The sequence below is a fragment of the Microcaecilia unicolor genome, chromosome 10 (genome assembly GCF_901765095.1).
Source record: "Microcaecilia unicolor chromosome 10, aMicUni1.1, whole genome shotgun sequence".
NCBI lineage: Eukaryota > Metazoa > Chordata > Amphibia > Gymnophiona > Siphonopidae > Microcaecilia > Microcaecilia unicolor.
In genome coordinates, this window is record NC_044040.1 from 6,131,481 (window position 1) to 6,158,384 (window position 26,904).

At 46.9% G+C, this 26,904-nt stretch overlaps 2 protein-coding genes across 4 annotated transcripts in view; one reads left to right on the forward strand and one right to left on the reverse strand.

Annotated features, from left to right (window-relative positions):
• The first annotated feature begins 219 nt into the window (after positions 1-219).
• Positions 220-12,000, forward strand: LOC115479006 (unique cartilage matrix-associated protein-like). Its single transcript, XM_030216710.1, has 5 exons — positions 220-330; positions 508-573; positions 654-749; positions 6,508-6,606; positions 11,445-12,000. Exons 1-5 carry the CDS (start codon positions 273-275, stop codon positions 11,537-11,539), a joined length of 414 nt encoding a protein of 137 aa, XP_030072570.1. The 5' UTR covers positions 220-272; the 3' UTR covers positions 11,540-12,000.
• Positions 12,001-20,684: 8,684 nt separating this feature from the next.
• The window catches only part of LOC115478750 (protein MCM10 homolog), a 35,789-nt gene continuing 29,569 nt past the window's right edge, over positions 20,685-26,904 (reverse strand). For 2 of the 3 annotated variants that reach the window (XM_030216324.1, XM_030216323.1), the window contains exons 16-20: positions 26,058-26,176; positions 25,400-25,513; positions 22,737-22,882; positions 21,766-21,808; positions 20,685-20,788 (exon numbers count right to left, since the gene is read on the reverse strand). In XM_030216324.1, the coding sequence (XP_030072184.1) occupies positions 20,705-20,788; positions 21,766-21,808; positions 22,737-22,882; positions 25,400-25,513; positions 26,058-26,176 (506 nt within the window). In that variant the 3' untranslated portion in view covers positions 20,685-20,704. The remainder of the gene's footprint in view (positions 20,789-21,765; positions 21,809-22,736; positions 22,883-25,399; positions 25,514-26,057; positions 26,177-26,904) is intronic. The other variant, XM_030216325.1, reaches the window with a different exon arrangement.

Here is a 26,904-nt window from a genome sequence, read left to right on the forward strand (position 1 = left end):
CCTTCAGGGAAAGTCAGGGTCTTTCCGGATCAAACTTCTAGTGCCTTGGGCTGCAATCATTACTTGTGGGCAAGGGAGTGACCTTTACATTACAGAAAACAACCTGCTAACTGATGCCTGGTCAAGCCCTGGAAGCCCTGCCCTGTGCCACTCCCCCTCCCCAAATACCCTCCAGCTGTGCCCTCCCGGCTCTCTTTCTATGATCGAAGCTAAGGGGAGTCTGCTGTCTGCACCCTGCTAAAATCTGAGCAGTTAAGCCGAGCTCAGTCAAGATGAACAGGAAAGAAATTCTCCTCCTGTCCGGCCTGGCCACCTTCGTTCTCCTGACCAGTAAGTTAGAACTCAAGCTTAGTCTGAGCTGGAGCTGAGTTAGAGCCACGCCTTAAGGTGCTGGCAGGAAGGGGCAAAAGCCAGTGTGAAAGAGAAGAGGGGCTGATGTGGGTGAGATGGGATGGCCAGCGAGTCTGGGTTGCTGTAGCTCACTGGTTTCTCTGTTTTCACCCTCAGTTCTGCAGGAGGGGGAAGGTGCAGCTCTAGGATCGCCCAAGACAGATGCAGAAAAGACCAAACCAAGTAAGTGAGACAAGCAGGATCTCTCTGTACCAACCCTGACAAACCGGCCGATCTCATGTTTCTCATCTTCCCCTCTTTAGATCCCAAGAAGAACATTTTTCTGCAAGACTCCGAAGCCTCCAACTTTTTGAAGAGAAGGAGCAAGAGGTCGCCCAGATCCCGGGACGAGGTCAATGGTGAGTAAGGCTTTATTTCTGCAACTTTGCAGTCTCTTTGAGACATTAAAGGACCAGGTACCGAGCTCTTCTGTCGCCTCTCATATGTCCCACTTCCTCTTTCGTTTATTGGGAGAAATGTTGCATTCGAAATATTTTTGGTTTCATAATGTTGAATAAGGAAACTGGACATCATTTCATCTTTAAAATTAAATAAATGCAGCTTAGGTAAAAGGTGGAGTAATTCAGTTGCTCAGGTATGCTGTGACATGAAAATGCCATCTTATCTAAATCACTGCTGCAGTCATAGTCCAGAGGGCTGTGGGCCGAAAATGATTCGTTTTGCCTTTCGTTTTCCTTCTGTTTCTTTTTCAGCGCGCGCTATATTTGTACATTGCACGCTATTTTCACAAATATACTGCTGGGTTCCAAAACAAAACCCCAAACTGTGGTAAATAGGCAAAAAGAACACGTAGACTTTATTTGTGCCTTCAGCTATGAAAGGCACAAAGCAATATATATATTATCAGTGCCGTTCTCCTGCCTTTAAACGGACAGCTCATCCAGTAAATGCTTGGCAGTTTTCAGGATATCCCCAATGAATATGAATGCACCTTTATGTAGATCTATCTCATGTATAGCCACTGTGAAGAGCCTGAAAACCTGATGGGACTAGGGCCAGGCCCATAAAACTTACCATGCCAGCAAAATGCGATCTTGATTGGTTCTAGCCCAGTGAGAAATGCAGTGAAGGCAGTGCTTGCAAATCTCTCTCTTGATCATTCATTGTGGACATCCTGAAAACCTGACTGACTGAGCTGCTTCCAGGACCTGGTTTGGAAACCACATCACTGGCCTAAGGAACTGCAGCAGTGTTTTTCCACCTGCTGTAGAAAAGGCCCTTAAGTCAGTGATTCCCAAACCTGGTCCTGGAGGCACCCCAGTCAGTCAGGTTTTCAGGATATCCACAATGAATGATCAAGAGAGAGATTTGCATGCACTGCCTTCACTGCATGCAAATCCCTCTCATAAGAACATAAGTATTGTCATATGGGACAGACCGAAGGTCCATCAAGCCCAGTATCCTGTTTCCAACAGTGGCCAAGCCAGGTCACCAGTATCTGATAAGATCCCAAAAAAGTAAAACAGATTTTATGCAGCTTATCCTAGAAATAAGCAGTGGATTTTCCCCAAGTTTATCTTAATAATGGTTTATGGACTTTGATTTTAGGAAATTATCCAAAGCTTTTATAAACCCTACTAAGCTAACTGCTTTTACTATATTCTCTGGCAATGAATTCCAGAGTTTAATTACACATTGAGTAAAGAAATATTTTCTCCAGTTTGTTTTAAATGTACTATTTAGTAGTCCTCATATTTTTGGAAAGAGTAAACAAGCGATTCACATCTACCCGTTCAACTCCACTCATTATTTTATAGACCTCTATCATATCTCCCCTCAGCCGCCTTTTCTCCAAGCTGAAGAGCCTTAGCCGCTTTAGCCTTTCCTCATAGGGAAGTCGTCCCATCCCCTTTATCATTTTCGTCGCCCTTCTCTGCACCTTTTCTAATTTCACTATATCTTTTTTTGAGATGCGGCGACCAGAATTGAACACAATATTCGAGGTGCAGTCGCACCATGGAGTGATACAATGGCATTATAATGTCCCCATTTTTGTTTTCCATCCCTTTCCTAATAATACTTAACATTCTATTTGCTTTCTTAGCCGCAGCTGCACATTGAGCATTTCTAAAGCGCTACAAAGCATACGCAGCGCTGTACACCATACACAAAAGTCAGTCCCTGCTCAAAGAGCTTACAATCTAGATAACGTATTATCAATGATAAAACCTAGATTCTTTTCCTGGTCAGTGAGTCCTAATGTGGATCCTTGCATCAGGTAACTATAATTCGGGTTCCTCTTTCCCCACATGCATCACTTTGCACTTGCTCACATTAAACATCATCGGCCATTTAGACTCCCAGTCTCGTAAGGTCCTCTTGCAATTTTTCACAATTCTCTTGTGATTTTAACAATTTTGAATAACTTTGTGTCATCAGCAAATTTAATTACCTCACTAGTTGTTCCCATCTCTAGTTCATTTGTAAATATGTTAAAAAGCAGCGGTCCCAACGCAGACCCCTGGTGAACCCGACTATCTACCCTTCTCCATTTAGAATAATGACCATTGAACCTTACTCTCTGGTCCCTGTTTACAAAGCTCCACTAGCGTCTGCCAATGCGGTAATGCCATCATAGCCTATTGCTGGCTTTGTAATGGGGAGGGGGGGGGGGGACGGTCTGTTTTCTATTTTATAACCAGTTTTTAACCCACAGTACATCATTACCTCCCATCCCATGACTTTCTAATTTCCTCAGGAGCCTTTCTTGAGGAACATTGTCACATGCCGTATGAAAATCTAGATACACAATATCAACTAGCTCACCTTTATTGACCCCTTCAAAGAAAAGTACATAAGTATTGCCAAAGGTCCATCAAGCCCAGCATCCTTTTTCCAACAGTGGCCAATCCAGGTCACAAATACCTGGCAAGATCCCGAAAATGTTCAATACGTTTTAAGCTGCTTATCTCAAAAATAAGCAGTGTATTTTCCCCAAGTCAATTTAATAATAGAAACAGAGAAACATGAAGGCAGATAAAGGCCATATGACCCATCCAGTCTGCCCATCCTCTGTAACTCCTAACTCTTCCTGTTCCTAAGCGATCCCACATGCTTGTCCCATGCCTTTTTAAATTCTGGAACAGTCCTCAACTCCACCACCTCCATCGGGAGGCCATTCCACGCCTCCACCACCCTTTCTGTGAAATAATACTTCCTTAGGTTACTCCTAAGCCTATTCCCTCTTAACTTTGTCATATGTCCCCTCATTCCAGAGCTCTCCTTCATTTGGAAAAGGCTCTTCCTGTACATAAATGCCCTTGAGATATTTAAATGTTTCTATCATGTCTCCTCTCTCCCAGCGTATACACGTTGAGGTTCATAAGCCTGTCCCTATAATTTTTGCATTCAAGACCGCTTACTAATTTCGTACCTGCCCTCTGGACCGACTCCATCCTGTTTATATCTTTGCGTAAGTGCAGTCTCCAGAACTGCAGGCAGTACTCCAAATGAAGCCTCACCAGAGACTTATACAACGGCACTATCACCTCCTTTTTCCTGCTGGTCATGCCTCTCTTTACGCACCCAAGCATCCTTCTGGCTTTGGCCGTTGCTTTTTCTACCTGTTTGGAAGCTTTAAGGTCATCAGACACAATCACCCCCAAGTCCCGCTCTTCCTTTGTACACTGAAGCACTTCACCCCCTATCCTGTACCGTTCCCTAGGATTCTTGCGACCCAAGTGCATGACCCTGCATTTCTTCGGATTAAACCTTAGTTGCCAAATAGCGGTCCATTTCTCCAGCTTTGCTAGGTCCTTCCTCATGTCAATCATGTCTTCTAGGGTGTCCACCCTATTGCAGAGTTTGGTATCATCCACAAAGACAAACCTTACCAGACAGCCCTTCTGCAACATCGCTCACAAAGATGTTAAACAGAGCCGGCCCTAGGACCGATCCCTGCGGTACTGCACTGATGACCGTTTTCTTCTGAGCAAGCTCCATTTACCACTATCCAACAGAACTTCTCCAAGTTCCTTAAGCACCCTTGGGTGTATCCCATCAGGCGCTATTGCTCTGTCTACTTTTAGTTTGGCAAGCTACTCATGAACACAGTCCTCCGTAAACGGGTCTTGGTCTACCATACATCCATCCCCTTTAGCCTTTGCTTTCTGCAGCCTTACCCTCGGTCTTTCATTCGTGAACACAGAGCTAAAATGCTCGTTAAGCAGTTCATCTTTATCCTTATCATCTTCCACATATTTCTCTCCCTCAGCTTTGAGCCTCATAATGCTATTATGACACTTCCTCTTGTCACTTACATATCTGAAAAAGGTCTTATCCCCCAATTTTACTGTATTAGCTATCTTTTCCTCCATTTGCCGCTTCGCTTTCCTGATAGCTTTTCCAGCTTCTCTTTGCTTGTTTAGGTATTCTCTCCTGTCCTCATCTTTCTGAGACGTCTTGTAACGTGCAAAGGCTAGCCTCCTTTCCCTTATCTTTTCAGCTACTACATTTGAGTACCAGAGTGACCTTCTTTTCCTCTTCCTTTTATGTAATTTTCTAACATAAAGGTTAGTTGCCTTTAATATAGCTCCTTTCAGTCTTGTCCAATGCTGTTCTACATCTTTAATCTGTTCCCATCCTGCTAACTGTTCCTTGAGAAATTCCCCCATCTCGGCAAAGTTAGCTCCTTTGAAATATTAATTGGTGGATATCATGGAAACCAGACTGGGTTGAGAACCCCTGGTCTTAACTAATAGCTCTTTACAAATAGTGAATAAAAGACCTCAAACTCTCTGAAAAGTCACAGTACCGGCTCAGTCCTCAAGAAGAGTTAGCTTACCTGATTTGTCTTTATTTTTTATCTCACTGCTTTTCAACCCAGTCCTTGGGATGCACCTTTTGGTAATCTTTTTATAGACTATAATTGCTTGGTATATGTTTTCTTTGGAGCTTTAAGAGTGCTTTTAAAAAGGCAGTTAAATTTGGTAAATATTAAATATCTGCCCTCCAGACTGCTCTTTGAGTCATAAGAATATAAGCGTTACCATACTGGGACAGACCAAAGGTCCATCAAGCCCGGGATCCTGTTTCCAATAGTGGCCAATCCAGGTCACAAGTACCTGGCAAGATTTCACAAGAGTAAAATAGTTTTTATGCTGCTTGTCGTAGAAATAAGCAGTGGATTTTCCTGTTTTTGTATTATACAGACATCAGTGCTGTCCAGTTATTGCTGATGGTGGGAGCAGGAGAAACGCTCAGACCTTTTGAACAGTTAATAGTGACAGATAAAAAAAAAACCAAGTTAATTAATTTATTTTGACGGGAGCCTAAATTACTGCATCCTGAAGTCAGTTACTGGTATCCCTTAGCCAGTCAGGTTTTCAGAATATCCAGGGCTGCCAGGGGGGAGGGGGGGGGGAGGGCTTTCCCAGGCCTGGCCTCCAAGGGGGGCCCAGCGCCAGGATCTTTCTCTCTCTCCTGCTCCTGATGGGCCCCAAGTGATCAGGTCCCAACAGAAGCAGGAGAGAGAAAACTCTGGCGCTGGGCCCCCCCTCCAGCGCTGCTCTTCACTCGCTTCTACTGCCGTGCAGAGTGGCTGCTTTTTCCCTCAGGCGCATGCTCGGTTTTGAAACCAAGCATGCACGACGAGAGAAAAAAAGCAGCTGCAGGGCAGGCATGGAGTGAAGAGCAGCGCTGGATTCTTCCACTGGCGGGGCCTCAGGATCCCTGCCAGCCCCAAGGTACCTCAGTTGCGGCAGCTGCAATCCTGGGGGGAGGGGGCAGGAGCGGTGACGATCTGGGGGTGGCGGTGGCGATATGGGGGAAGTGGTGATTGGGGGGGGGGGGGGCAACTGCGGCAGTGGCCCTGGCCCGGCTCAGTCTCTCAGTGGCCCTGAGAATATCCACAGTGAATATACACGAGAGAGATTTGCACACACTGGAGGCATCAGAAGCACTTTTTTACAGTGGCAGTCACAGTGAGTGCAATCAGTGAAGTTACTAGGATTTCAAAGTCCAGACTAAGGAATAACAGGGAAACACGGCAATGCTCCACCCAGCCAGTATAGAAAAATGTATTTCCAGAAAATTGAATCCCGCCTCTAACCTGCTGAAATGTTTCCAATATTGACCCCTTGGAAATCTTTCTTCCAGCTGAGAACCGGCAAAGACAAGCAGCAGATGAACGCAGGCGAGAATATTATGAGGAACAGAGAAACGAATACGAGAACTATGCAGAAGAACAACACGATGGTAAGGAAAGAAGTCAGAAGGGTCACTAATGCAAACACGTTGTGTAAAACAGTTCATACACTGAATCCAGCACAACTCCCAACAACGAATCACTCAGCCAGGAGTTTGCACAGTAAAGTGTTTGTGGATGAAGTTGTGAATTAATGTTTATTCTGTCTCTCTTCTCTTCTACTTCAAAAATTAATCCTGTATAAAAAGAGCAGCTTATTTTAGAGCAAAAAGTAGCACCTGGGAGATTTGCTCAATATTATTGGTCCTACATGCATACCGCATGGCAGCATCTAAAGCCAACGTCCCTGACATATCGAGGACCAGTCACCCTGGTGGACACCCTCACTTTTCCACATGAGCTTCCATAGCATAACCACTTGTAACCAAATTGAGGGAGAGGTTGGTGTTTTGGGACATGGAGATAGTTTAATTCAACTCTAAGATGGTGAACACTATCCCTTTGGAAAAATTAGGCAGATTATACACTTAGACGTAACTTACAAACTTGTTGCCAATTGTGGTTAGTTTCTTTGGTATTTTTGGCTGGTAAATAGTTCAGTATTTATGTTTAATTTACTAGTAATACCAGGTGCATCTCTAGAGCTCACTGAAAAACAAACAGCGGAGGAAAAAACCCCCTCCTGTGTTTTACTTCAGAAGGCCAGCGAGAGTCATTTGTGGCTTTTGCGGGCTAAAGTGGTTGTGGGCTTGCTTAGAGCAGAGGTACTAGCCCCAAGGCTGGTGCACTTTAGAGCAGTGGTTTTCAACTCAGTCCTCAGGGACCACCTGACCAGTGGGGTTTTCAGGATAACCACAATGAATTATGCATGAGAGAGATTTGCATACGAACAAGGCAGTGCATGCAAATCTTTCTCATGCATATTTATTGTGGATATCCTGAAAGCTGGGTTGAAAAGCACTGCTTTGGCAAACACATTAGGGTCGGGAGCGGGGCGGTATAAACATTTTCTCCTGCCGGTCACTCGATAAAAATCTTACACGATACACGAACTAGTTATGTGAAGGAGGATACACACTGGCAAATGTTCTGTCTAGGAAGCCCTTGGGACACACCAAGCCAGTCAGGTTTTCAGGATATTCATAATGAATACACATGAGATACATTTGCATACAATGGAGGTAATGCATGCCAATTTCTCTCATGAATATTCATTGTGGATATTCTGTTCCATCGAAGTCTTGTATACCGCTATAATCCAATTGAATTCAAAGCGGTTAAATTAAGTAGTATCGACTGATTAGGTGTATCCCGGAACTGGGTTGAGAACCCCTGGTCCAGAATAATACTTCATCCCCCCCCCCCCCATCAATCAGCTAAATCAGGGGTTCTCAACCCAGTCCTCGGGACACTTGAGAGAGATTTGTATACCATGGAGGCAGTGCATTCAAATTTCTCTCATGCATATTCATTGTGGATATGATGAAAACTAGACTGGTTGGTGTGTATCAAGGACTGGTTTGAGAATCCCTGATGTAAATGTTATCTCATATGTATTGTACCAAATGCAGCACTGGACTTACAGACCTTGGTGGAACTCAGATTATAAAGATGACAAGAATATCATAACATTTAGCAAATTCTTGTCATGCAGAATAAAATGCAAATCTCACCCACTATGCAAGCTTAAGGGAAAGTTATTTTAAGGGACTGAGCAAAATCAAAGATATATGTATCGAATATCTACCCCAGCTGGGCATTGGCCAACTATCTAGCTGGAGTCGTAGGAGCCAACTTTTCAAAATGACTGGACGTGCTCTATGCAACACTGTGTCCAGGGAAAGGCAGTTTGTGAAGGAGCTTATGTAATATCGGGTTGCTCAGCACCCACAGAGCTGGCACCTATGGCTGGAGCATGGTCACTCTGCACCCTGGCACATAGGGGAACAGGCCATGTTTCTCTACTGTGGTCACAACCCCAGTGAAGGCAACTGATTACATAATGACATAATAAATGTCGGCAGATAAAGACCTGTACGGTCCATCGGGCACATGTTCCCTGGGCTTCAGGAGGGTCATCCTTCAATATAGTGATGCTTCTCATCTGGTGGTTAAAATAGTGTGGTTTTTTTTATTTGATTTTTGTTACATTTGTACCCTGCGCTTTCCCACTCATGGCAGGCTCAATGCGGCTTACATGGGGCAATGGAGGGTTAAGGGACTTGCCCAGAGTCACAAGGAGCTGCCTGTGCCTGAAGTGGGAATCAAACTCAGTTCCTCAGGACCAAAGTCCACCACCCTAACCACTAGGCCACTCCTCCACTGTTGCTACTATTTGAGATTCTACATGGAATGTTGCTATTCCACTAGCCCAAACAAAAAAAACAGCACCACGGGCCTTTAAAAATGGAACACAGTTCTTTAATGAATGAGCCTTGACAAAAAGACCCGACACGGGCCGTGTTTCGGTGACTAGCACCTGCGTCAGGGGTCACAGTGATGACGTGGAAAACTTGGGGAATAACTCGAATATATTCCTCTACAATAAAGTGAAAGTGCCTTGGTGCTTTGTAGCTTTTACTACATGAGACGTGGGGTAAGGAATAATATATTGTAGAGGAATATATTCGAGTTATTCCCCAAGTTTTCCACGTCATCACTGTGACCCCTGACGCAGGTGCTAGTCACCGAAACACGGCCCGTGTCGGGTCTTTTTGTCAAGGCTCATTCATTAAAGAACTGTGTTCCATTTTTAAAGGCCCGTGGTGCTGTTTTTTTTGCTATTCCACTAGCAACATTCCATGTAGAAGTCGGCCCTTGCAGATCACCAATGTGGCCGCGCAGGCTTCTGCTTCTGTGAGTCTGACGTCCTGCACGTATGTGCAGGACGTCAGACTCACAGAAGCCTGCGCAGCCTTCTACATGGAATGTTGCTAGTGGAATAGCAACATTCCATGTAGAATCTCCAATAGTAGCAACATTCCATGTAGAATCTCCAATAGTATCTATTTTATTTTTGTTACATTTGTACCCTGCACTTTCCCACTCATGGCAGGCTCAATGCGGCTAACATGGGGCAATGGAGGGTTAAGTGACTTGCACAGAGTCACAAGGAGCTGCCTGTGCCTGAAGTGGGAATCCAACTCAGTTCCTCAGTTCCCCAGGACCAAGGTCCACCACCCTAACCACTAGGCCACTCCTCCACTGTTGCTACTATTTGAGCTTCTACATGGAATGTTGCTATTCCACTAGCAACATTCCATGTAGAAGTCGGCCCTTGCAGATCACCAATGTGGCCGCGCAGGCTTCTACGTGGAATGTTGCTAGTGGAATAGCAACATTCCATGTAGAATCTCCAATAGTAGCAACATTCCATGTAGAATCTCCAATAGTAGCAACAGAATCTCAAATAGTAGCAACATTCCATGTAGAATCTCCAATAGTAGCAACATTCCATGTAGAATCTCCAATAGTATCTATTTTATTTTTGTTACATTTGTACCCCGTGCTTTCCCACTCATGGCAGGCTCAATGCGGCTTACATGGGGCAATGGAGGGTTAAGTGACTTGCCCAGAGTTACAAGGAGCTGCCTGTGCCTGAGGTGGGAATCGAACTCAGTTCCACAGTTCCCCAGGACCAAAGTCCAGCACCCTAACCTCTAGGCCACTCCTCCACTCCACTCGAAAAGGTAATAAAGAGAAATGAAAAAAGAGAAGTGGAAGAATTGGTTTATTTCACCCTCATTTCCTAACACCCCCCCCCCCCCCCCCGCAATAATTTGGTCTGCAGTTTTCAGGAAGCAGTGATCAACAGTGGAGGCATTTAATAGCTAGAGTAAGGAATTCCACAGCCTAGGACAGTGGCTCCCAAACTTGTCATCAAAATACTCGCAATGTATATATTTGCATGAGATTTGCAAGCACCGCCCACAAATCTCTCTCATCTGCATGTATTGTGGATATGCTGAAAAATGTGGAATGCCCTCCCTCGGGAGGTGGTGGAGATGAAAACAGTAATGGAATTCAAACATGCGTGGGATAAACACAAAGGAATCCTGTTTAGTAGGAATGGATCTAAGGAATCTTAGCGGAGATTTGGTGGCGACGCGGGTAATTGGAGAGTAAAACCAATGCTGGGCAGACTTCTACGGTCTGCGCCCTGATCATGGCTCAATAGATATGGATGAGCTGGAGTGTAAATTTTAAGGGGCTTTGACGTTAGCTTCAGAACTTAGTACAAGAACAGTGCTGGGCAGACTTCTACAATCTGTGCCCGGAGACTGACAAGGACAAATCAAACTCGGGTATACATATGACATACCACATACCATGTAAAATGAGTTTATCTTGTTGGGCAGACTGGATGGACCGTACAGGTCTCTAGCTGCCGTCATTTACTATGTTACTCTTCGGGGTTCTACATGGAATGTTGCTACTAATTGGGGTTCCGGAATCTTGTAACTCTTTAGGATTCCAGAATCTTCAGAACCTTTTTATTTTTGTTTATAATTTTATTAACATCTGCAATTGAATAATACAACATCTGAACCATCCACAAACAAGGTTCACAGAATCTTCAGAACTTTTAGAACAAGAACAGTGCTGGGCAGACTTCTACGGTCTGTGCCCTGAGAATGGCAAGGACCAATCAAACTCAGGTATACATATAAAGTATCACATACCATGTAAAATGAGTTTATCTTGTTGGGCAGACTGGGTGGACCGTTCAGGTCTTCATCTGCCGTCATTTACTATGTTACTACTATATCTAAGGGCAGGTTAGGAAACAACCAGTACATAAAAATAGTCTTCCTCGCCTCTGCTTGCCTGAGGTCACATCACCTTCTTTTCTCACATGGGTGACAGTTCTCTGCTTTTGTCCCCACAGAGCACCAGGAGAGAAACCGGGAACATACTGAACAGTGGCGTCAGTGGCACTACAATAACATGTATCCATCCTACCTTTACCATCGGTATTACTAAAAACCTACAAAAAATGAAGAACTCCTCACTCTTAGAGAGAAAATCTGGGGCTGGCAGGATCTGGAAGCGCATGAAGCACCGAAGACTTCCGCAACCTTGATATCAACTCTGCTGTCTTCTCTAAGTGTCTCTTAGCTGCTTCTCTCCTTTCTCTGTACAATTTGGGGCTTTGATGAGCACAAGGTGCCCTTGAGTTAAAAGTTTAGCCTCTGTAACTCTGTATATATGTAGACGTATGTCACAGATCATAACTGTGTCTGTTTAGAAGTTGCTTCATGCACCAACATTCAGTTCTGGTTTATAAAGAGACTATGGCTTTAGTACAAAAAAATAATTTAAATATATATTAAATTGGAATTTAATATTTTGGGACTCTTAATATCTAGGTTTTTTTTTGGCTTTGTGTTCTACTTTCTTCTTAATGCCATGTTTAAGAGGTGCACCTGATACCTACATCCAATTATTACCACTACGACTAATAATAATTTCTATAGCGCTACTAGAGGTAGTCTGCATTGTTATACATTATATGCAGGTACTTTCTCTGTCCCTAGAGGGCTCACAATAAGTTTTTGTACCTGGGGCAATAGAAGGTTAAGTGACTTGCCCAAGGAGCCGCAAAGGGAATCAAGCCCAGGTTGCCAGGATCAAAGGCCGCTGCACTAACCTTGTATTTGTTTCTCTACCGAAGATGGCGAACGCCTCTATGGTACTATGTAAGCCACATTGAGCCTGCAAATAGGTGGGAAAATGTGGGATATAAATGTAACAAACAAATAAATCCTACAGATCTTTACCAAACCCTGGCTCAAAGCAGAGGGGGGGGGGGGGGGGGTCTTTTACTAAGCCCCAGTAGCGGTTTTAGCTCATGGTAGAAATCAGCTGGTGGTAAACGCTGAGACACCCATTATATTCCTATGGGCGTCTCGGTATTTACAGTCAGCTGATTTCTACTGCAAGCTAAAAATGCCACCACAGCTTAGTAAACGCCCCCGCCCAATAATGAAGTATCTCAAGGAGATACTTCAGACTCATTGAGGGGCATTTTTGGTATGACGTCCAAGTCCAACTTTGGATGTTTTGCTGAAAATGTCCAAAAATCAAGTAGTGAAAAAGATAATTTTCAAACCAGAAATTTATATATCTATTTTTCTTTGAAAATGGCCATTTCCTAGACATTGTTGTGCTTAGTGCGTCTAAGTTTGTTTAAAATGCACAAAAGCAAGCCACTGAGATGTTGGAAGAGCCAGCTTTCCTAGTAGACTGGCCACACAAGCATCCCTGCAGAGCAGCGGGACACACTAGGGGGCGCTGCAGTGGACTTCACATAAAAGGTCCTAGGTACACGTCTCACCATTACCCTCTTATATTGTATGGTGAGGCCTTCAAAACCCACAAAAAGCCTACTGTACCCAACTATACACCACAATAGCCCTTCTGGCTGCAGGTATCACCTATATGTGGGTACAGTAGGTTTTGGGGGGCTGACACTTTCCACCACAAGTGCAATAGTTAGAGAGGATTATGGGCCTGAGTCACCTTCTCTATAGGCTATTTCAGAGACATGCTTACTGCTTTCATAGGACCAGCCATTACATCTGACGCTGTCATAGAGGCTGGTATATACTGTCTCATGTACATCGTTGTGGGGTGGGAGTGGATCAGTGACCACTGGGGGAGTAAAGGGGTGTCATTCCTTTATTCCTGCAATGGTCATTCGTTGTAAAAACAGGTCTAGATCAAAACGTCTCAGTTTTTTTAGTCCTAGACATCTTCGTTTTGTTCCATTATGGGTAAAAAAAATTCCAAGTCTTAGGAACGCCCAGATCCCACCCTTAACATACCCCTTTGAGATATAAACGCACTGCACACAAACTGCATAGAAAAATGTTTAAAAATAAGTTTCAAAAATACCAATTTCGACATTTTTGGGAGACAAATGTCCAAATAATGCTTTACTAGCCGTTAAGCCCGTTAAAACGGGCGCGTATTGGAATGTTTTTTTTCCCAAGGCCCCCCTCCCGTTGCAGCTGCAAGGCCCCCTGCCATCCTCCTTCCCTGCCAACTCCAAGGCCCCCTCTGTCCCTCCCTCCCAGTTCCAAGGCCCCAGGCCCTCCCCCCCCAGCTCCCAAGGCCCCCTGCACTCCCTCCCAGTTCCAAGGCTCCAGGCCCTCCCCCCCAGCTCCCAAGGCCCCCTTCCCTCCCTCCCTCCCAGTTCCAAGGCCCCCTGCTCTCCCTCACAACTGTAACAGCCCCCCTGCCCTCCCTCCCAGCTCCAAGGCTCCAGTCCTCCCCCCTTCCCAGCTGCAAGGCCCCCCGCCCTCCCTCCCTCCCAGTTCCAAGGCCCCAGGCGCTCCCCAGCTCCCAAGGTGCCCTTCCCTCCCTCCCTCCCAGTTCCAAGGCCCCCTGCTTTCCCTCACAACTGTAAGGGCCCCCCTGCCCTCCCTCCCAGCTCCAAGGCTCCAGTCCTCCCCCTTCCCAGCTGCAAGGCCCCCTGCCTGCCCTCCCTCCCTCCCAGTTCCAAGGCCCCAAGCCCTCCCCTCCAGCTCCCAAGGCGCCCTTCCCTCCCTCCCTCCCTCCCAGTTCCAAGGCCCCAGGCCCTCCCCCCAGCTCCCAAGGCCCCCTTCCCTCCCTCCCTCCCAGTTCCAAGGCCCCCTGCTCTCCCTCCCAGCTCCAAGGCTCCAGTCCTCCCCCCTTCCCAGCTGCAAGCCCCCCGCCCTCCCTCCCTCCCAGTTCCAAGGCCCCAGGCCCCCCCAGCTCCCAAGGCCCCCCCAGCTCCCAAGGCCCCCTTCCCTCCCTCCCAGTTCCAAGGCCCCCTGCTCTCCCTCACAACTGTAAGGGCCCCCCCTGCCCTCCCTCCCAGCTCCAAGGCTCCAGTCCTCCCCCCTTCCCAGCTGCAAGGTCCCCCCGCCCTCCCTCCCTCCCAGTTCCAAGGCCCCAGGCCCCCCCAGCTCCCAAGGCCCCCCAGCTCCCAAGGCCCCCTTCCCTCCCAGTTCCAAGGCCCCCCTCCCTTCTTCTCAGCCAGCTGGAAGGCCCCCTTCAGTCCAGCCCTCCCAGCTCCAAGGCCCCCCTCCTTCTGAGACCTCCCATGTCCCCTCCCCCCCCCCAAGGTAGCCGCTACCGCCCCACCCCCCCCCCGGAGTCGCCACCACCCCCCCCTTCACCCGGCCCGGGCCCTCTCTTCGTTATTCAACTTACTGCAGCGCCGAAACAGCAGCAAGCAGCAGCTCCCGTTGGCCTTCCTTCACTGCCTATGCCTCGCCCTCGTGTGACGTCACGTCGGCGAGGGCGGGGCACAGGCAGTGAAGGAAGGCCAACGGGAGCTGCTGCTTGCTGCTGTTTTGGCGCTGCAGTAAGTTGAATAACGAAGAGAGGGCCCGGGCCGGGTGAAGGGGGCGTGGTGGCGACTCCGGGGGGGGTGGGGCGGTAGCGGCTACCTTGGGGGGGGGGAGCGGTAGCGACGTCAGCGGTTCCCTCCCTCCCCTTCCGCGCAGTTTCCCTCTCTGTCCCGCCCCCCTCCCCCGTCATCACGTCTTGATGCGGGGGCGGGACAGAGAGGGAAGTCTCTACTGCGCATTTGCAGGTGAGTCGGTCACTTGCCATTTATAGGTTTGATACCACTGCTCAGACATTTTTCTAAAAAGAAATACCTCTGAAAACTCACAATAGTGTAAGTTTCCGATTCTTGCTTCCACACTGACCAGGGATACCCTTTCCTTTGGGCTTGAAGCTCCCTTTGGATTTGTACCAGACTCTCTCCTCCCCCTCCCCCAACATGCTCAAATCTTGCCGCCTTTTTTTTACCCTCTTTTCCTTTGAGCTGTTGCACAGGTCTCTCCTTTCACCTGCTACATGGTTGGATACTTTGGGATAGGCACCTGACACACATTTCACCTATGTCGATCTTTGAACTCAGATCAGTGTCTTCTCTTAGAGAAAGACCAAGAGTGAGAGATTTATACCTTTAGAGAAGTGACACTCCCCCCACTATTACTGGCTTTCTCAGGGGCTACTACTTAACCATGAAATGAAGCATTACAAGGACGTTACTGTCCCTCCAATTCCATGGCTGACCACCAGACATGGGAAAGGCTTCCTTTCTCTCCAGCTGCAAAACCATCTCACTGGAATTTTCCGGGGATTCACTCACCAACACCCTGCATTATACCATTGTGGTCGTAAGAACATACTTGGTTACATTAAAGGTCCTTCAAGCCCAGTGTCCAACAGTCACCACAGAAGGTGCTTGCCAGTATCCCAAAAATAGTCAAAACGACTGTGCTGCCTACCCCCCAAGGTATAGCCCATCTGTATCCTGCCTAGGATCTATTTTATAATTTTGGACTAAGATATAAAATAAAGGGGTTTCCCAACAAAAATATTCCCCACCAATACCCAAGATTTGTTCTTGCTCTTCAAGACAACTCTTAGCGAGATAGCCTCATATATGCAACTAGGGCAAACCGTTGGTTGGAAACGAATGATCTCCAAAGACCCCAATTCACGGGTCACACAAAGCTTTCAAATAGAAAGGAAGAGAGATCGAGAGCCAGAGCAGCACCGGAAGGATCAGGCTTTACTACTACTACTTAACATTTCTAAAGCGCTACTAGGGTTACGCAGCGCTGTACAATTTGAACCTGAATGGTAACTGCAGGTTATAAGATCTTTTTAATGTAATGTAATGCATGAGCAGAAAAAAAGCTTCTGCCCTCTCCAGAAAGCTATAGGAAAATCTGCCTGACACTCAGCAGTCAAATGATCCCTCTGGCTAGACTCTAAATGAATGATTTTCAGGAAATATTGTGCATCAACTTTGCTGATTACCAGTGCTTTTTTTTTTTTGTAGAAAAAAAGGTGCCGGTACTCATTATGGGCTGGGTCACCACATGACTCCACCCCTATTATAGCCACACCCCTTATACCAGCCATGGCGCATATAAACAGACATCATTGAAAATATTATACTAGTATAGGAGAAAAAAATAACGTGATTTTTTTCCATTATAAATTTCTGTAAGCTGTTACAGCTCCAGTATACCCAGTGCAAAATAAGACAGCAGATGTAAATTCTCAAATCGGACATATTACAAACACTAAAATGAAAATAAAATGATTTTTTCTACCTTTGTTATCTGGTGACTTTGTTTTTCTATCCATATTGGTCCCAGTTTCTGATTCTGCTGCTCTCTATCGGTTCTCTTAATTTTGTTTCCAGGGCTTCCTTTCCATTTATTTCTTTACTTTCCTCCTTTCTTCTTCATTTCTTGCCCTACATCCATAAGTAAAAGCTGGATCCTCCTCCGTGGAATTGACTGGAGGAGGTATAACGTGGATCCAGCTTTTGCCTATTTTCTCCATCCATGTGCAGTTTTTCTCCTCTTTTCCCTTTCCCTCATCTCCATCCAGGTGCATCTTCTTCTTTTTTTCTCTCCTCCCCTCCATCCATGTCCAGCATTTCTCTTCTCTCTTCCCTCCCCTGTATCCATGTAAAGCAATAATTCACTATCCCCTCTCCTCCATCCATCCATCCATTTCCAGCATTTCTCCTCTCTCCCCTGCCCTCCCATCCATGTGCATCTCCTTCCTGTCTTCCCTCCCCTCCATCCATGTCTCCTCTCTCCCCTGCCCTCCCCTCCCATGTCCAGCAATTCTCCTCTATCCTTTGTCCTCCCCCTGCCATCCATGTCGAGGACAGCGATTCTCCTCTCTCCTGCCCTCCCCTCCATGTCCACCATGTCTCCTCTCTTCCCTCCCCTCCCATCCATGTCTCCTCTCTCCCCTCCCCTCTTATCCATGTCCAGCGATGCTCCTCTGCCTCCTGTCCTCCCCTGCCATCCATGTCCAGTGATTCTCCTCTCCCCTGCTCTCCCCTCCATGTCCAGCATGTCTCCTCTCCCCCCTGCCCTACCCTCCCTCCTATCCATGTCCAGCAATTCTCTCTTCCCTGCCTTCCCCTCAAATCCATGTCCAGCGATTCTTCTTTCTCCCCTCCCCTCCCCTCCATGTCCAGCAATTCTCCTCTCTCCCCTGCCCTTCGTCCCCTCCATGTCCAGCAATTCGTTCAAACCCCAGCCCCCCTCAGCTCCCCGACTTTCCTTTGAAATCTTTAATTTACCCGAAGTGGTGGCGAACCGGCAGTAAAAACAGCTGCCAGGCAGGCTTGCCTCCTCATTGCTTCCCTTCCCACTCAGTGCGTCCCACCCTCGCAGAAAGGAAATTACATCAGAGGAAGGCGGGATGTGCTGAGAGAGAAGGGAAGCGACGAGGGGGCAAGCCTGCCAGCTGTTTTAATGCTGGTTTGCTGCGACTTCGGGTAAATTAAAGATTTAAAGGAAAGTCGGGGAGCTGAGGGAGGGCATGGAGGGCAGGAGAGCAAGGGTACATGAATGGGAGCGAGCGGGGGGAAGCACGGGTGCACAAACGGGAATGGACAAGTGAGATGGACCTCACAAAAAAGGTGGTGGTATGCCGTACCGGCGCGTACTGGCACAAAAAAAAGCACTGCTGATTACACACATTGCTCAGCACTGAAACAAATCTCATCAGACCACAAAATTTTAACCCACGTGTGTTGCGTAGCACTTTGCAAATGCTACGCAACCCTTCACACGACTTCTCAGCAATACAGGCCATGTTTTAGCATAAGCTCAAAATTGTAGAGCAGTCTTAACGAGAGCGGGGCAGCTCAGTGTATTAAACTGAACACGTGATGCCATTACAGAAAACTAATGACAAAAGCAGCCGTTCTGGAATGTTGGGGAGGCTGGTTCTCTTATTGGAAACTAGACTGAAACCTCATTATCGACAAGCGAGACAAGATTTTACAAACCATTTATTATCAAAGGCTTAAGAAGGTTGTAAATCAGACAGTTCAGAGCCCCCCAAATTCAATATCTAAAACTTGATAAAAACGGGAAATGGTCAAAACATGAAAAATAAAGGCGTTTTAAAAAAGTGCTGCATATGCTACAGGGAAAATAAAATGGCTAGTGGATTGGGGGATAACTAGTCATTTTATTGGGGAAGGGGAAGAGAGGAGGAAGCTGAACCTGCATAGTTGGCCCTCACAGCTGTCTTCTGACAGAGACACCTAGTGGTTGAGCTCAGGATGCAGACTGAGGCTCCATTTATTGCTACTGACTGAAGCCACCACCGCTGCAGTGGCTGAAACTGGGGCATAACCTCGTCTCATTGGAACTGTAGCTTCTGGGAATTCTACCTCCAACTAGAGAAGGTTCCAATTTTCTTTGATTCCCAAAGGAAGAGGAGGAGAAGGAACCTGTCGGGTTAAAAATTCCTCCCGAACCGGTCAGGAGAGAGAAAGTACGACTCTGTGTTATTAACTATGCACTGAGAACAGCTCTGAGAAGTGCAGTTCAAATTTATTCTTTAGGGTTTGATTTTCTAACAGGGCACCTACTTTACAAAGGCAATACAAGGACTCGTGTGCCTTTTATGAAATGGGCTCCCAGATCCAGCCACAAAATGTCCAGTCACAAGAAAGGGGTAAGTCTGCGAGTGTGCACACATACATTTTATAAAATACATGCACACATCAGGAATCCACCTCTGTTTCACCCAAACATCTACACACAGATAGTATAAAAGTGAGGGTACACTTCCATATGTCCACTGATGCATGTTGCACAATTTTATGTCAGGCTTTTAGATGTGGAAAAAGCTTTATAAAATTACCTTCTTAATGTGCAGGCTGTGGGGGCCCAGTATTACTAACAATTGTATCACAATGTCTCAGTCTGGAGCAGGGCTTCTCAACCCAGTCCTTGGGATACACCTAACCAGTCAAGTTTTCAGGATACCCACAGCGAATACACCTCTGCTAGATTTGAATAGAACGGAGGTAGTGTATGCAAATATACCTCATATTCATTACGGATATTTTGAAAAACTGGCTATATGTGTCCCAAAGGCTTGGTTGAGAACCCTTGGTATAGAGCCACTGAACCAGTTGAACACACAAAAAAAAACCTAGAGAGAGGATTTTAAAATCTGTTTGTTTAGCGACAGGATAGGGAGAGAGCTTAGAGGTTCCCTTTCAAAAGCCGCCAATGCTGTAGGCAGGCTTCTCCCCTGAATACACTGTGGGTCCCAGGTATACAGGCAAAAAAGGGGGGGAAGCAGAGACAAGGATTTCAAAATGAAAGCCCTACCCTGGCCCTGCCCCTAATGATGTCTATTTTCTATCAATGGGAGATTTTTTGAGGGTAAATACCTTTAACCTGTGAGAACATCTTTGAAAACGGCTCCCTTCAGAAGCAGTGGCGTAGCTACGTGGGGCCTGAGGGGGCCTGGACCCCTCTCCCGACGACCCTCTCCCCCCGCAAACCCTCCCCCGCCGTCGCCTACCTTCGGTTTTGCTGGCGGGGGACCCCAATCCCCGCCAGCCGACGTCCTCTTTGTCCTGTAGTGAAAAAAGTCTTTGTTCTTCTGTTGCATGCTGACAACGTCAGACTCAGAGAACCTGCATGCAACAGAAGAACAAAGACTTTTTTCACTACAGGACAAAGAGGACGTCGGCTGGCAGGGATTGGGGTCCCCTGCCAGCAAAACCGAAGGTTGGGAGGGTTCGCGGGGAGGGGGGGGTCGAGAGGACGGGAGGTTGTCAAAAGTGGCGGTGGGTCAGCAATGGGGGGGAGGGGGGGGGGTGGCGGCGCCGGGGTAGGGGGGGGCTAAAATGTGCCCCCTCACCTCGGGCGCTGGACCTCCCCCCCCCCCCAAAGTCTGGCTACATCCCTGTTAAGAAGTGCAGTGAAGGAACCGGAAATGCAATTCTCAGTGAACCCAGGACATCAGAACATTCAAGTCTTGCTCCTTCCAGAATAGTCTAACCCCCAGCCTCCACAGCCATCCCCTCACTTTGACTCAGATTCCACGATAAGAAGAAAACCCAAAATACCTCGATTTAAGATCTTTAAGCTCCACCCCAGGAAGTGATTTGGTTTAAAAGGCCGTGTGTCCTGCATTGGGAAGCTAAGCCGATGGGAGGCGAGAGATTTGGGAATCACCTTCACAACTCATTTTCCATCAGGGGTTTTTGATTCTTTTTGCAACTTAAAACATAACTAAAATATCTGATGATTTTTTTTTCCATTAAAAGTGAGGTACTGTGTTGTAAAAAAAAAAAAAAAAATCCAAAAGTGATTATTTGAGACTGTTGAGAAATTTAGAATGTTCTTCTCCTCTTGGCAGAAGAGTTTCCCCTCCGATCTTTGGGCCTGTCCTCTCCTAAAAAAAGGATCAAACAGAAGAACAGCAGGAAGTCAGAAGCCGGGTCTCATCTTCACAGCCCCAACCTCTTAAATGGCTACACTCAAAGCTTGAAACCAGAAAACCTCAGAGCCTCATGGGCTGATGATCAGAAGCAAACGCGGGCGCTAGAGGCTGTTAGCGCCATACTAGCGCCTGCGTTTGTTACCGCTCCCTTATATGGTGTGAAGTCCCTCCCAGCGCATCTCAGGATACTTAAGGTAAGGGGGGTGGGGAAGGGCCAGGTGGGGGGAATTGACCACAGCCCACTGGGCCACCAGGGACATCTCAGGAATGCTGGGGAGGGGTTAGGGGGCTGGAGACCCATCGGATCTCCAAGGGGTCGGTCACCCACTGAGCCACCAGGGACATCTGAGGGATGTTGGGGGGGGGGGGGGGGCAGGCGGACCTCTGGCCCCCGTTTCACCTGGCTGGCGCGGAGGTAGTTGGGGTCTGGTGGTCCCATGGACCTCCAGCTCATGTGTTTGAAAAGCCCAGACCTGTCAAACAAGTGCAGGATGATTGCAATTATCTCTGATCATAGGTACGATAAAGCTCTGCGAGATTCCAGTGCTATTTTGATCATCTGCCCATCAGTGAATTTTAATGTGATGTAGAGAGGCTAGCATGCAAAGACAGCGGGCAGATACACTGCTCCACACATTGTACTTATCACAGGCATTACAACTAAGAGAGAGAACCCAGAAGAAATCAGGTATCTAATGGAGAAATGACACCCATTCAATCGGGCAGAAGTGCGGGACATAACTGCTGGCTTTGCTCTCCCTGTTCCCACATATGTTTTAGCCTCAAAAGGGAGATTCTTTAAAAGGCTACAATCTCTCCGGTATTAAAACATGCACAGGAAATGGGGAAGGGATTATCCTAAGTCCCATCCTGAAGTCTAAATGTGTGTGTGAGAGGGAGGGAGAGGAGGAGGAGGAAAAGCAGCTTACCTTCAGCATTCCATCCCGGTGCCATTTGTAGAGTCCGCAGGTGCTAGAAAAGGAAAAGTGGGTTATTGTGTGTTACATCACACTTTCATCTAAAATCTAATACTATTTATTTATTTATTGCACTTGTATCCCACATTTTCCCACCTATTTGCAGGCTCAATGTGGCTTACAAAGGTCTGTTATGGCAGTGCCATAACAGGGAAGAAATACAATTGTTGTAGCAGAGAGATAAAAGAAGACAAGAGGATCTGGTTATGCAGCTGTACAGTGAGACATTCTGAGTAAAGGCGTATAAAGGTTGTGTTCAAGCAGTTAAGGGTTCTCGTGGTAGGCTTTGTTAAAGAGATGGGTTTTCAAAGCTTTGTGGAAGTTGTTTAATTTGTGGATCATTTTCAGGTGAGTTGGTAGTGCATTCCACATCTTCGTAGTCATGTAGGAAAAGTTGGACGCATGTGTGAGTTTGTATTTGACCCCTTTACAGCTGGGGAAGTGTAGGTTGAGAAAGGTGCGGGAAGATCGTTTAGCATTTCTGGGTGGAAGGTCCACTAGGTCTAGCATGTATGTCGGGGCATCTCCATGAATGATTTTATGAACAATCGTGCATATCTTGAACATGGTACGTTCTTTCAGTGGGAGCCAGTGTAGGTTCCCCAAAGTCACCAGAGCCGTGCCGGGTTCTTGCTGACCACACTGCCTGACGCAGGGAATCTGCTCTCCCGCATAGATTTATAAGTCATTTATAAGGATACATGAAAACAAAAATGTCTGTGGTTAAGCTCTAATATTCTGCAAAATATTTAAAGGGATAACTGCTGCATGAAAAGCAGGAACTGGTGAAATGTAACATTTACTTCATTGGAGGGCGGGGGAATACAACAAGACAGATTGACATTACTGGGTCTGAAGTTTTACCATTAAATTGTCGTGTTAAAAAGAATGAAAAGTAAAAGGTTTCCACAGTGCTGCCCTACCTGCAGTGCTTTCTGGGCAGTCTGTCCAGGGAGATGGTTCGATTCCCGCACGGACACTTGAAGAAGCGCTTCACTGCGTCATGCCAGTGGAAATCATGATTCTCGCTCACACACGTCTCCAGGGGCTTGAAGTGGGTATAGTTACACTGCCACACACAGAAAAAAAACCCTTTAGCACCAATTAGAAGTTGAAGGCTTCTGTGCCACTTCCAGCATCAGCAGCTGTACCCTCCCTCCCATCAAGTGAGGCCACCAAGTGTTATGTCTGAAAGGAACAAAGCTCTCCTTTGTGTTCGGTCTCTCTGATGGATCAGCTGGCCTGAACACACTCTCTCCATACGCTTCCAGTGCTCCTCAAATTTTCCCTCTTGCAGCTACGACACATTACCCAAGAAAGCAGAGGGCTAACAACAGCCCTGTGTTCTGGGCTGCACATCACATCACATGAAGTGTTACAGCAGAACTGCACTGAAAGCCAAGTGGCTACCTGCTGCTCCTTTGTAATTCTAACTCTACTGGAATGAGGGCTGGAAACCCTGGTTTGCAACTGATTCTTCCCCATTTTATATCCTTCACCCTCCCCCTCCCCCCACCAACATATCTAGTTTTATTACTGCAGCAATTGTCCTGGGCAAGAAACTATGCAATCCTAACCCCCCAGGGCTCTTCTCAGAATAGAGAGTTGCACGGGGATAGAAATCTTACCCATTCCCACCCATCCCCGTAAGAATTTAACCCGTCCCCACAAGAATTTAACCTGTCCCTACTCAGTCCTGCAAGAATTTAGCGGTACATAAAAAAAATTCTGGTTGGCTCTTTGTGTCTCTCTCTGGGTTCGAGCCGTAGCACTGCAGGCAAGGAAGGAACGGAAGTTGGAACTTGCAACACTCTGGGGCGCACATGTAAGGCTCATCTCCGATTCGCTGGCACTGTGTGCCGAGAGGTCGCTACATGCACACGCCAGTAGGTCAGGTGACATCTGATGCTCATGCCTGTGTCAGAGCTGAGGTCTGCGCATCAGCCCAGGAGCAGAGAGGATTAATATTAACATAGTAAGTGACGGCAGCTAAACACCTGAACGGTCCATCCAGTCTGCCCAATAGTCACACTCATTATCAATTCAAGATTAAATCAAAAATTAACGTGATATTATATACTTGATTTTGGTCTCTCTTTGGCGTTTCTGGGACATAGGCTGTAGAAGTACGCCCGGCCCTATCCTTACGTTCCAAACTGCTGGAGTTGCCGTGGAAGCCCACTCCAGCCTATCTTGTCTTCTTATTTGCAGGACACAGACCGTAAAAGTCTATCTAGCACTGTCCTCATATTCCAGCCACTAAAGTTGCTGTCTAAGCCCTTTCCAGCCCATCCTAAACCAGATTGCCATATATGAGACAGACATTACAAGTCTGCCTGGTATCGGCCCTAGTTCATCACAGCCGGAATCGCAATCTAAGCGTTCACTCAACACATCCACACACGTGTTGACATTGTAAGTAGTCTACTATGCCATACTTTGTATTGTTATTTGAATATTTTTACTGCTGTAATTGCCTAAATCCTAATAAATAAATAAATATATAAAATTTAGTTTAGGTTTTTTATAACTTCCATTTTCCTGTTCATCCCACGCCTTTTTGAATTCCATCACCATGTGTGTCTCTTACCACCTCCTTAATGGAAGACTTTCCGCATCTGTGCTGTTAAAGCGAGGAGGAGGAGACAGCACTCAAAGAACCTGGTACTCGGTAGGTGAGAGGCTGGCACAAGTGCAGTGTACACTTCCACGGGATCCCGCAGGAACTGCTTCCGTCCCCACGGGACAGATCTTTTGTTTGCCAGGTCACCCGAGGCTGCTCTGTGTGTGCGTTTTTTTTTTTTTTTTGGGGGGGGGGGGGGGGGGGGGGGGGGAGGGTTACGGCCCAAAATGCAGGAGCAGCTGTGGTGCTTAGGTCCCTGGTAACAGCACTAAACGAGTTGAGAGGGGACGTAAAACAGAGGAGAAACCCCTGGGGAACTTATGAATGAAGGCAAATGTTTATTTCTTATATACCACCTGCAAGCCTGAAAGCTACTGAAGCAGTGCAGTGTCAGGTTCAAAAGGTATTTTCCTGTTCCTGGAGGGCTCAAGATCTAAGTCTGTATCTGAGGCAACGCTCCAATTGAAATGGAAACCCGATGGAGCAAGATGGTACTTAACAGCAAGAGTAAAGGTGACGTTTATAGAAACTCACTGAGAAAGGAGAAGTTTGCTGAACTATCCGCTGCCTGATTTACATCTGCAGCTTCTCTCGTCTGACTGGGCACTATACAAGCTCAGTGTGGCTCATCCACAAAGCTTGACAGAAACAGAGTTTTTGTGTCACTTGTCCGTCTCACCCCTTGTTCCCAACACCTGAGGATAAAGTCCCGCCTAGGCTCTTTCCTCCCACAATGGTGAATCTGCTAGATTCAGAGTGCCAGGCCTCTTTTTTTCCCTGTATCCATTCCTCCCCCCTTCCCTGGTTTAATTAATCTGCAATAGCAAACCCTCTGCTAGTCAATTAAATGGTAAATCCTGCCAGCTGTGGCACGCTGCCCTCTCAGACGAGCATGCCAGGCTGCTCCATGAACACCCTCTTTGCTCAGTGTGTCCAGTGCCCCCAGACTCGGACTCAACTCACTGTTTTACATGTCACTGCTCTGCATTTCTGCTCTCTGATGTTCCTCATTTTTTCCTCCATCTGTTCTTTTATCACCAGAGGTTCAAAGTAGCGCTCATGCATCTCAGCTTCTGCCTGCACACGATGAGAATGACAAAGTCTTAGCAGCAAGATGGTCATTTAAAGCAAGAACTCACAATTTACAGAAAGAAGGCCCTGCTTTAACAGGCCAGACTAAAGCTTCCTCTTGGATGACCTTGTCAAAGCACCTGTATATAATATATAAACCGCTTTGATTTAACCACAGGAAGGTGGTATATCAAATCCCATCCCCTTATTTGGCCTTAATCATGGGATCACAGCCGCATAAAGATTGGGAAGCACCGACCTAAGGTCAATTAAGCCCAGCATCCTGTCTCAGATTGTGTCCAGTGGGATGCCAAGGAGTAGATCCACTTCTTATGGTTCATACCCAGAGATGAGCAGGTATGAACTATCAGATCCTCTCCTCCAGTGACAAGCCCAAAGCTGGCTATTCATAAAGGAGAGACATTTCATCCCATATTCATATCATTTTGGTTGCCCTCCTCTGTAGCTTTTCTAATTCTGCTATATCTTTTTTGAGATGAGGCAATCACAACAGCTCAGGTCATTGCTACAAATCACCAACATCTCTCACTTCTTTCAGTACATCCACGTGCTTGGATTTAGCATTCAAGAGTTCCTGAAACTCCACAGACTGCAGGTAGGCCAGCTGCTCTCGTCTCTTCTTCACCACTGGAGTCTGCTCATCCTGTACTAAAGGACAAGAGGAAACAAAGCTCAATCTAAGAGAAAGAAAAGCTTAAGCCAGAATTAATCTACAGATATATAAGACAGAGCAGCCTAAGGCTGTAAGATTGTGATCTCAAATTGAACCTACCAATAAGTGGGAAAATGAAGGATAAAAATGCAAACCCCCCCCCCCCCCCAAAAAAAAACACCCTTGAAATGACAGCACCGTAGAATTGGTCAGAGCACCACAAGAGTGGGAACAACCACAAAATGCTGAAACAGGATGAATAACCAGAACCAGTGCTGGGCAGACTTATACGGTCTGTGCCAGAGCCGGTGACGGGAGGCGGGGATGGTGCTGGGCAGACTTATACGGTCTGTGCCAGAGCCGGTGATGGGAGGCGGGGCTGGTGGTTGGGAGGCGGGGATGGTGCTGGGCAGACTTATACGGTCTGTGCCAGAGCCGGTGGTGGGAGGCGGGGATAGTGCTGGGCAGACTTATACGGTCTGTGCCAGAGCCGGTGGTGGGAGACGGGACTGGTGGTTGGGAGGCGGGGATAGTGCTGGGCAGACTTATACGGTCTGTGCCCTGAAGACCACAGGTACAAATCAAGGTAAGGTACACAAAAAGTAGCACATATGAGTTTATCTTGTTGGGCAGACTGGCTGGACCATGTAGGTCTTTTTCTGCCGTCATCTACTATGTTACTATGTTACTTTATTCAAAACGGTGAAGACCAAACAAATAGTGG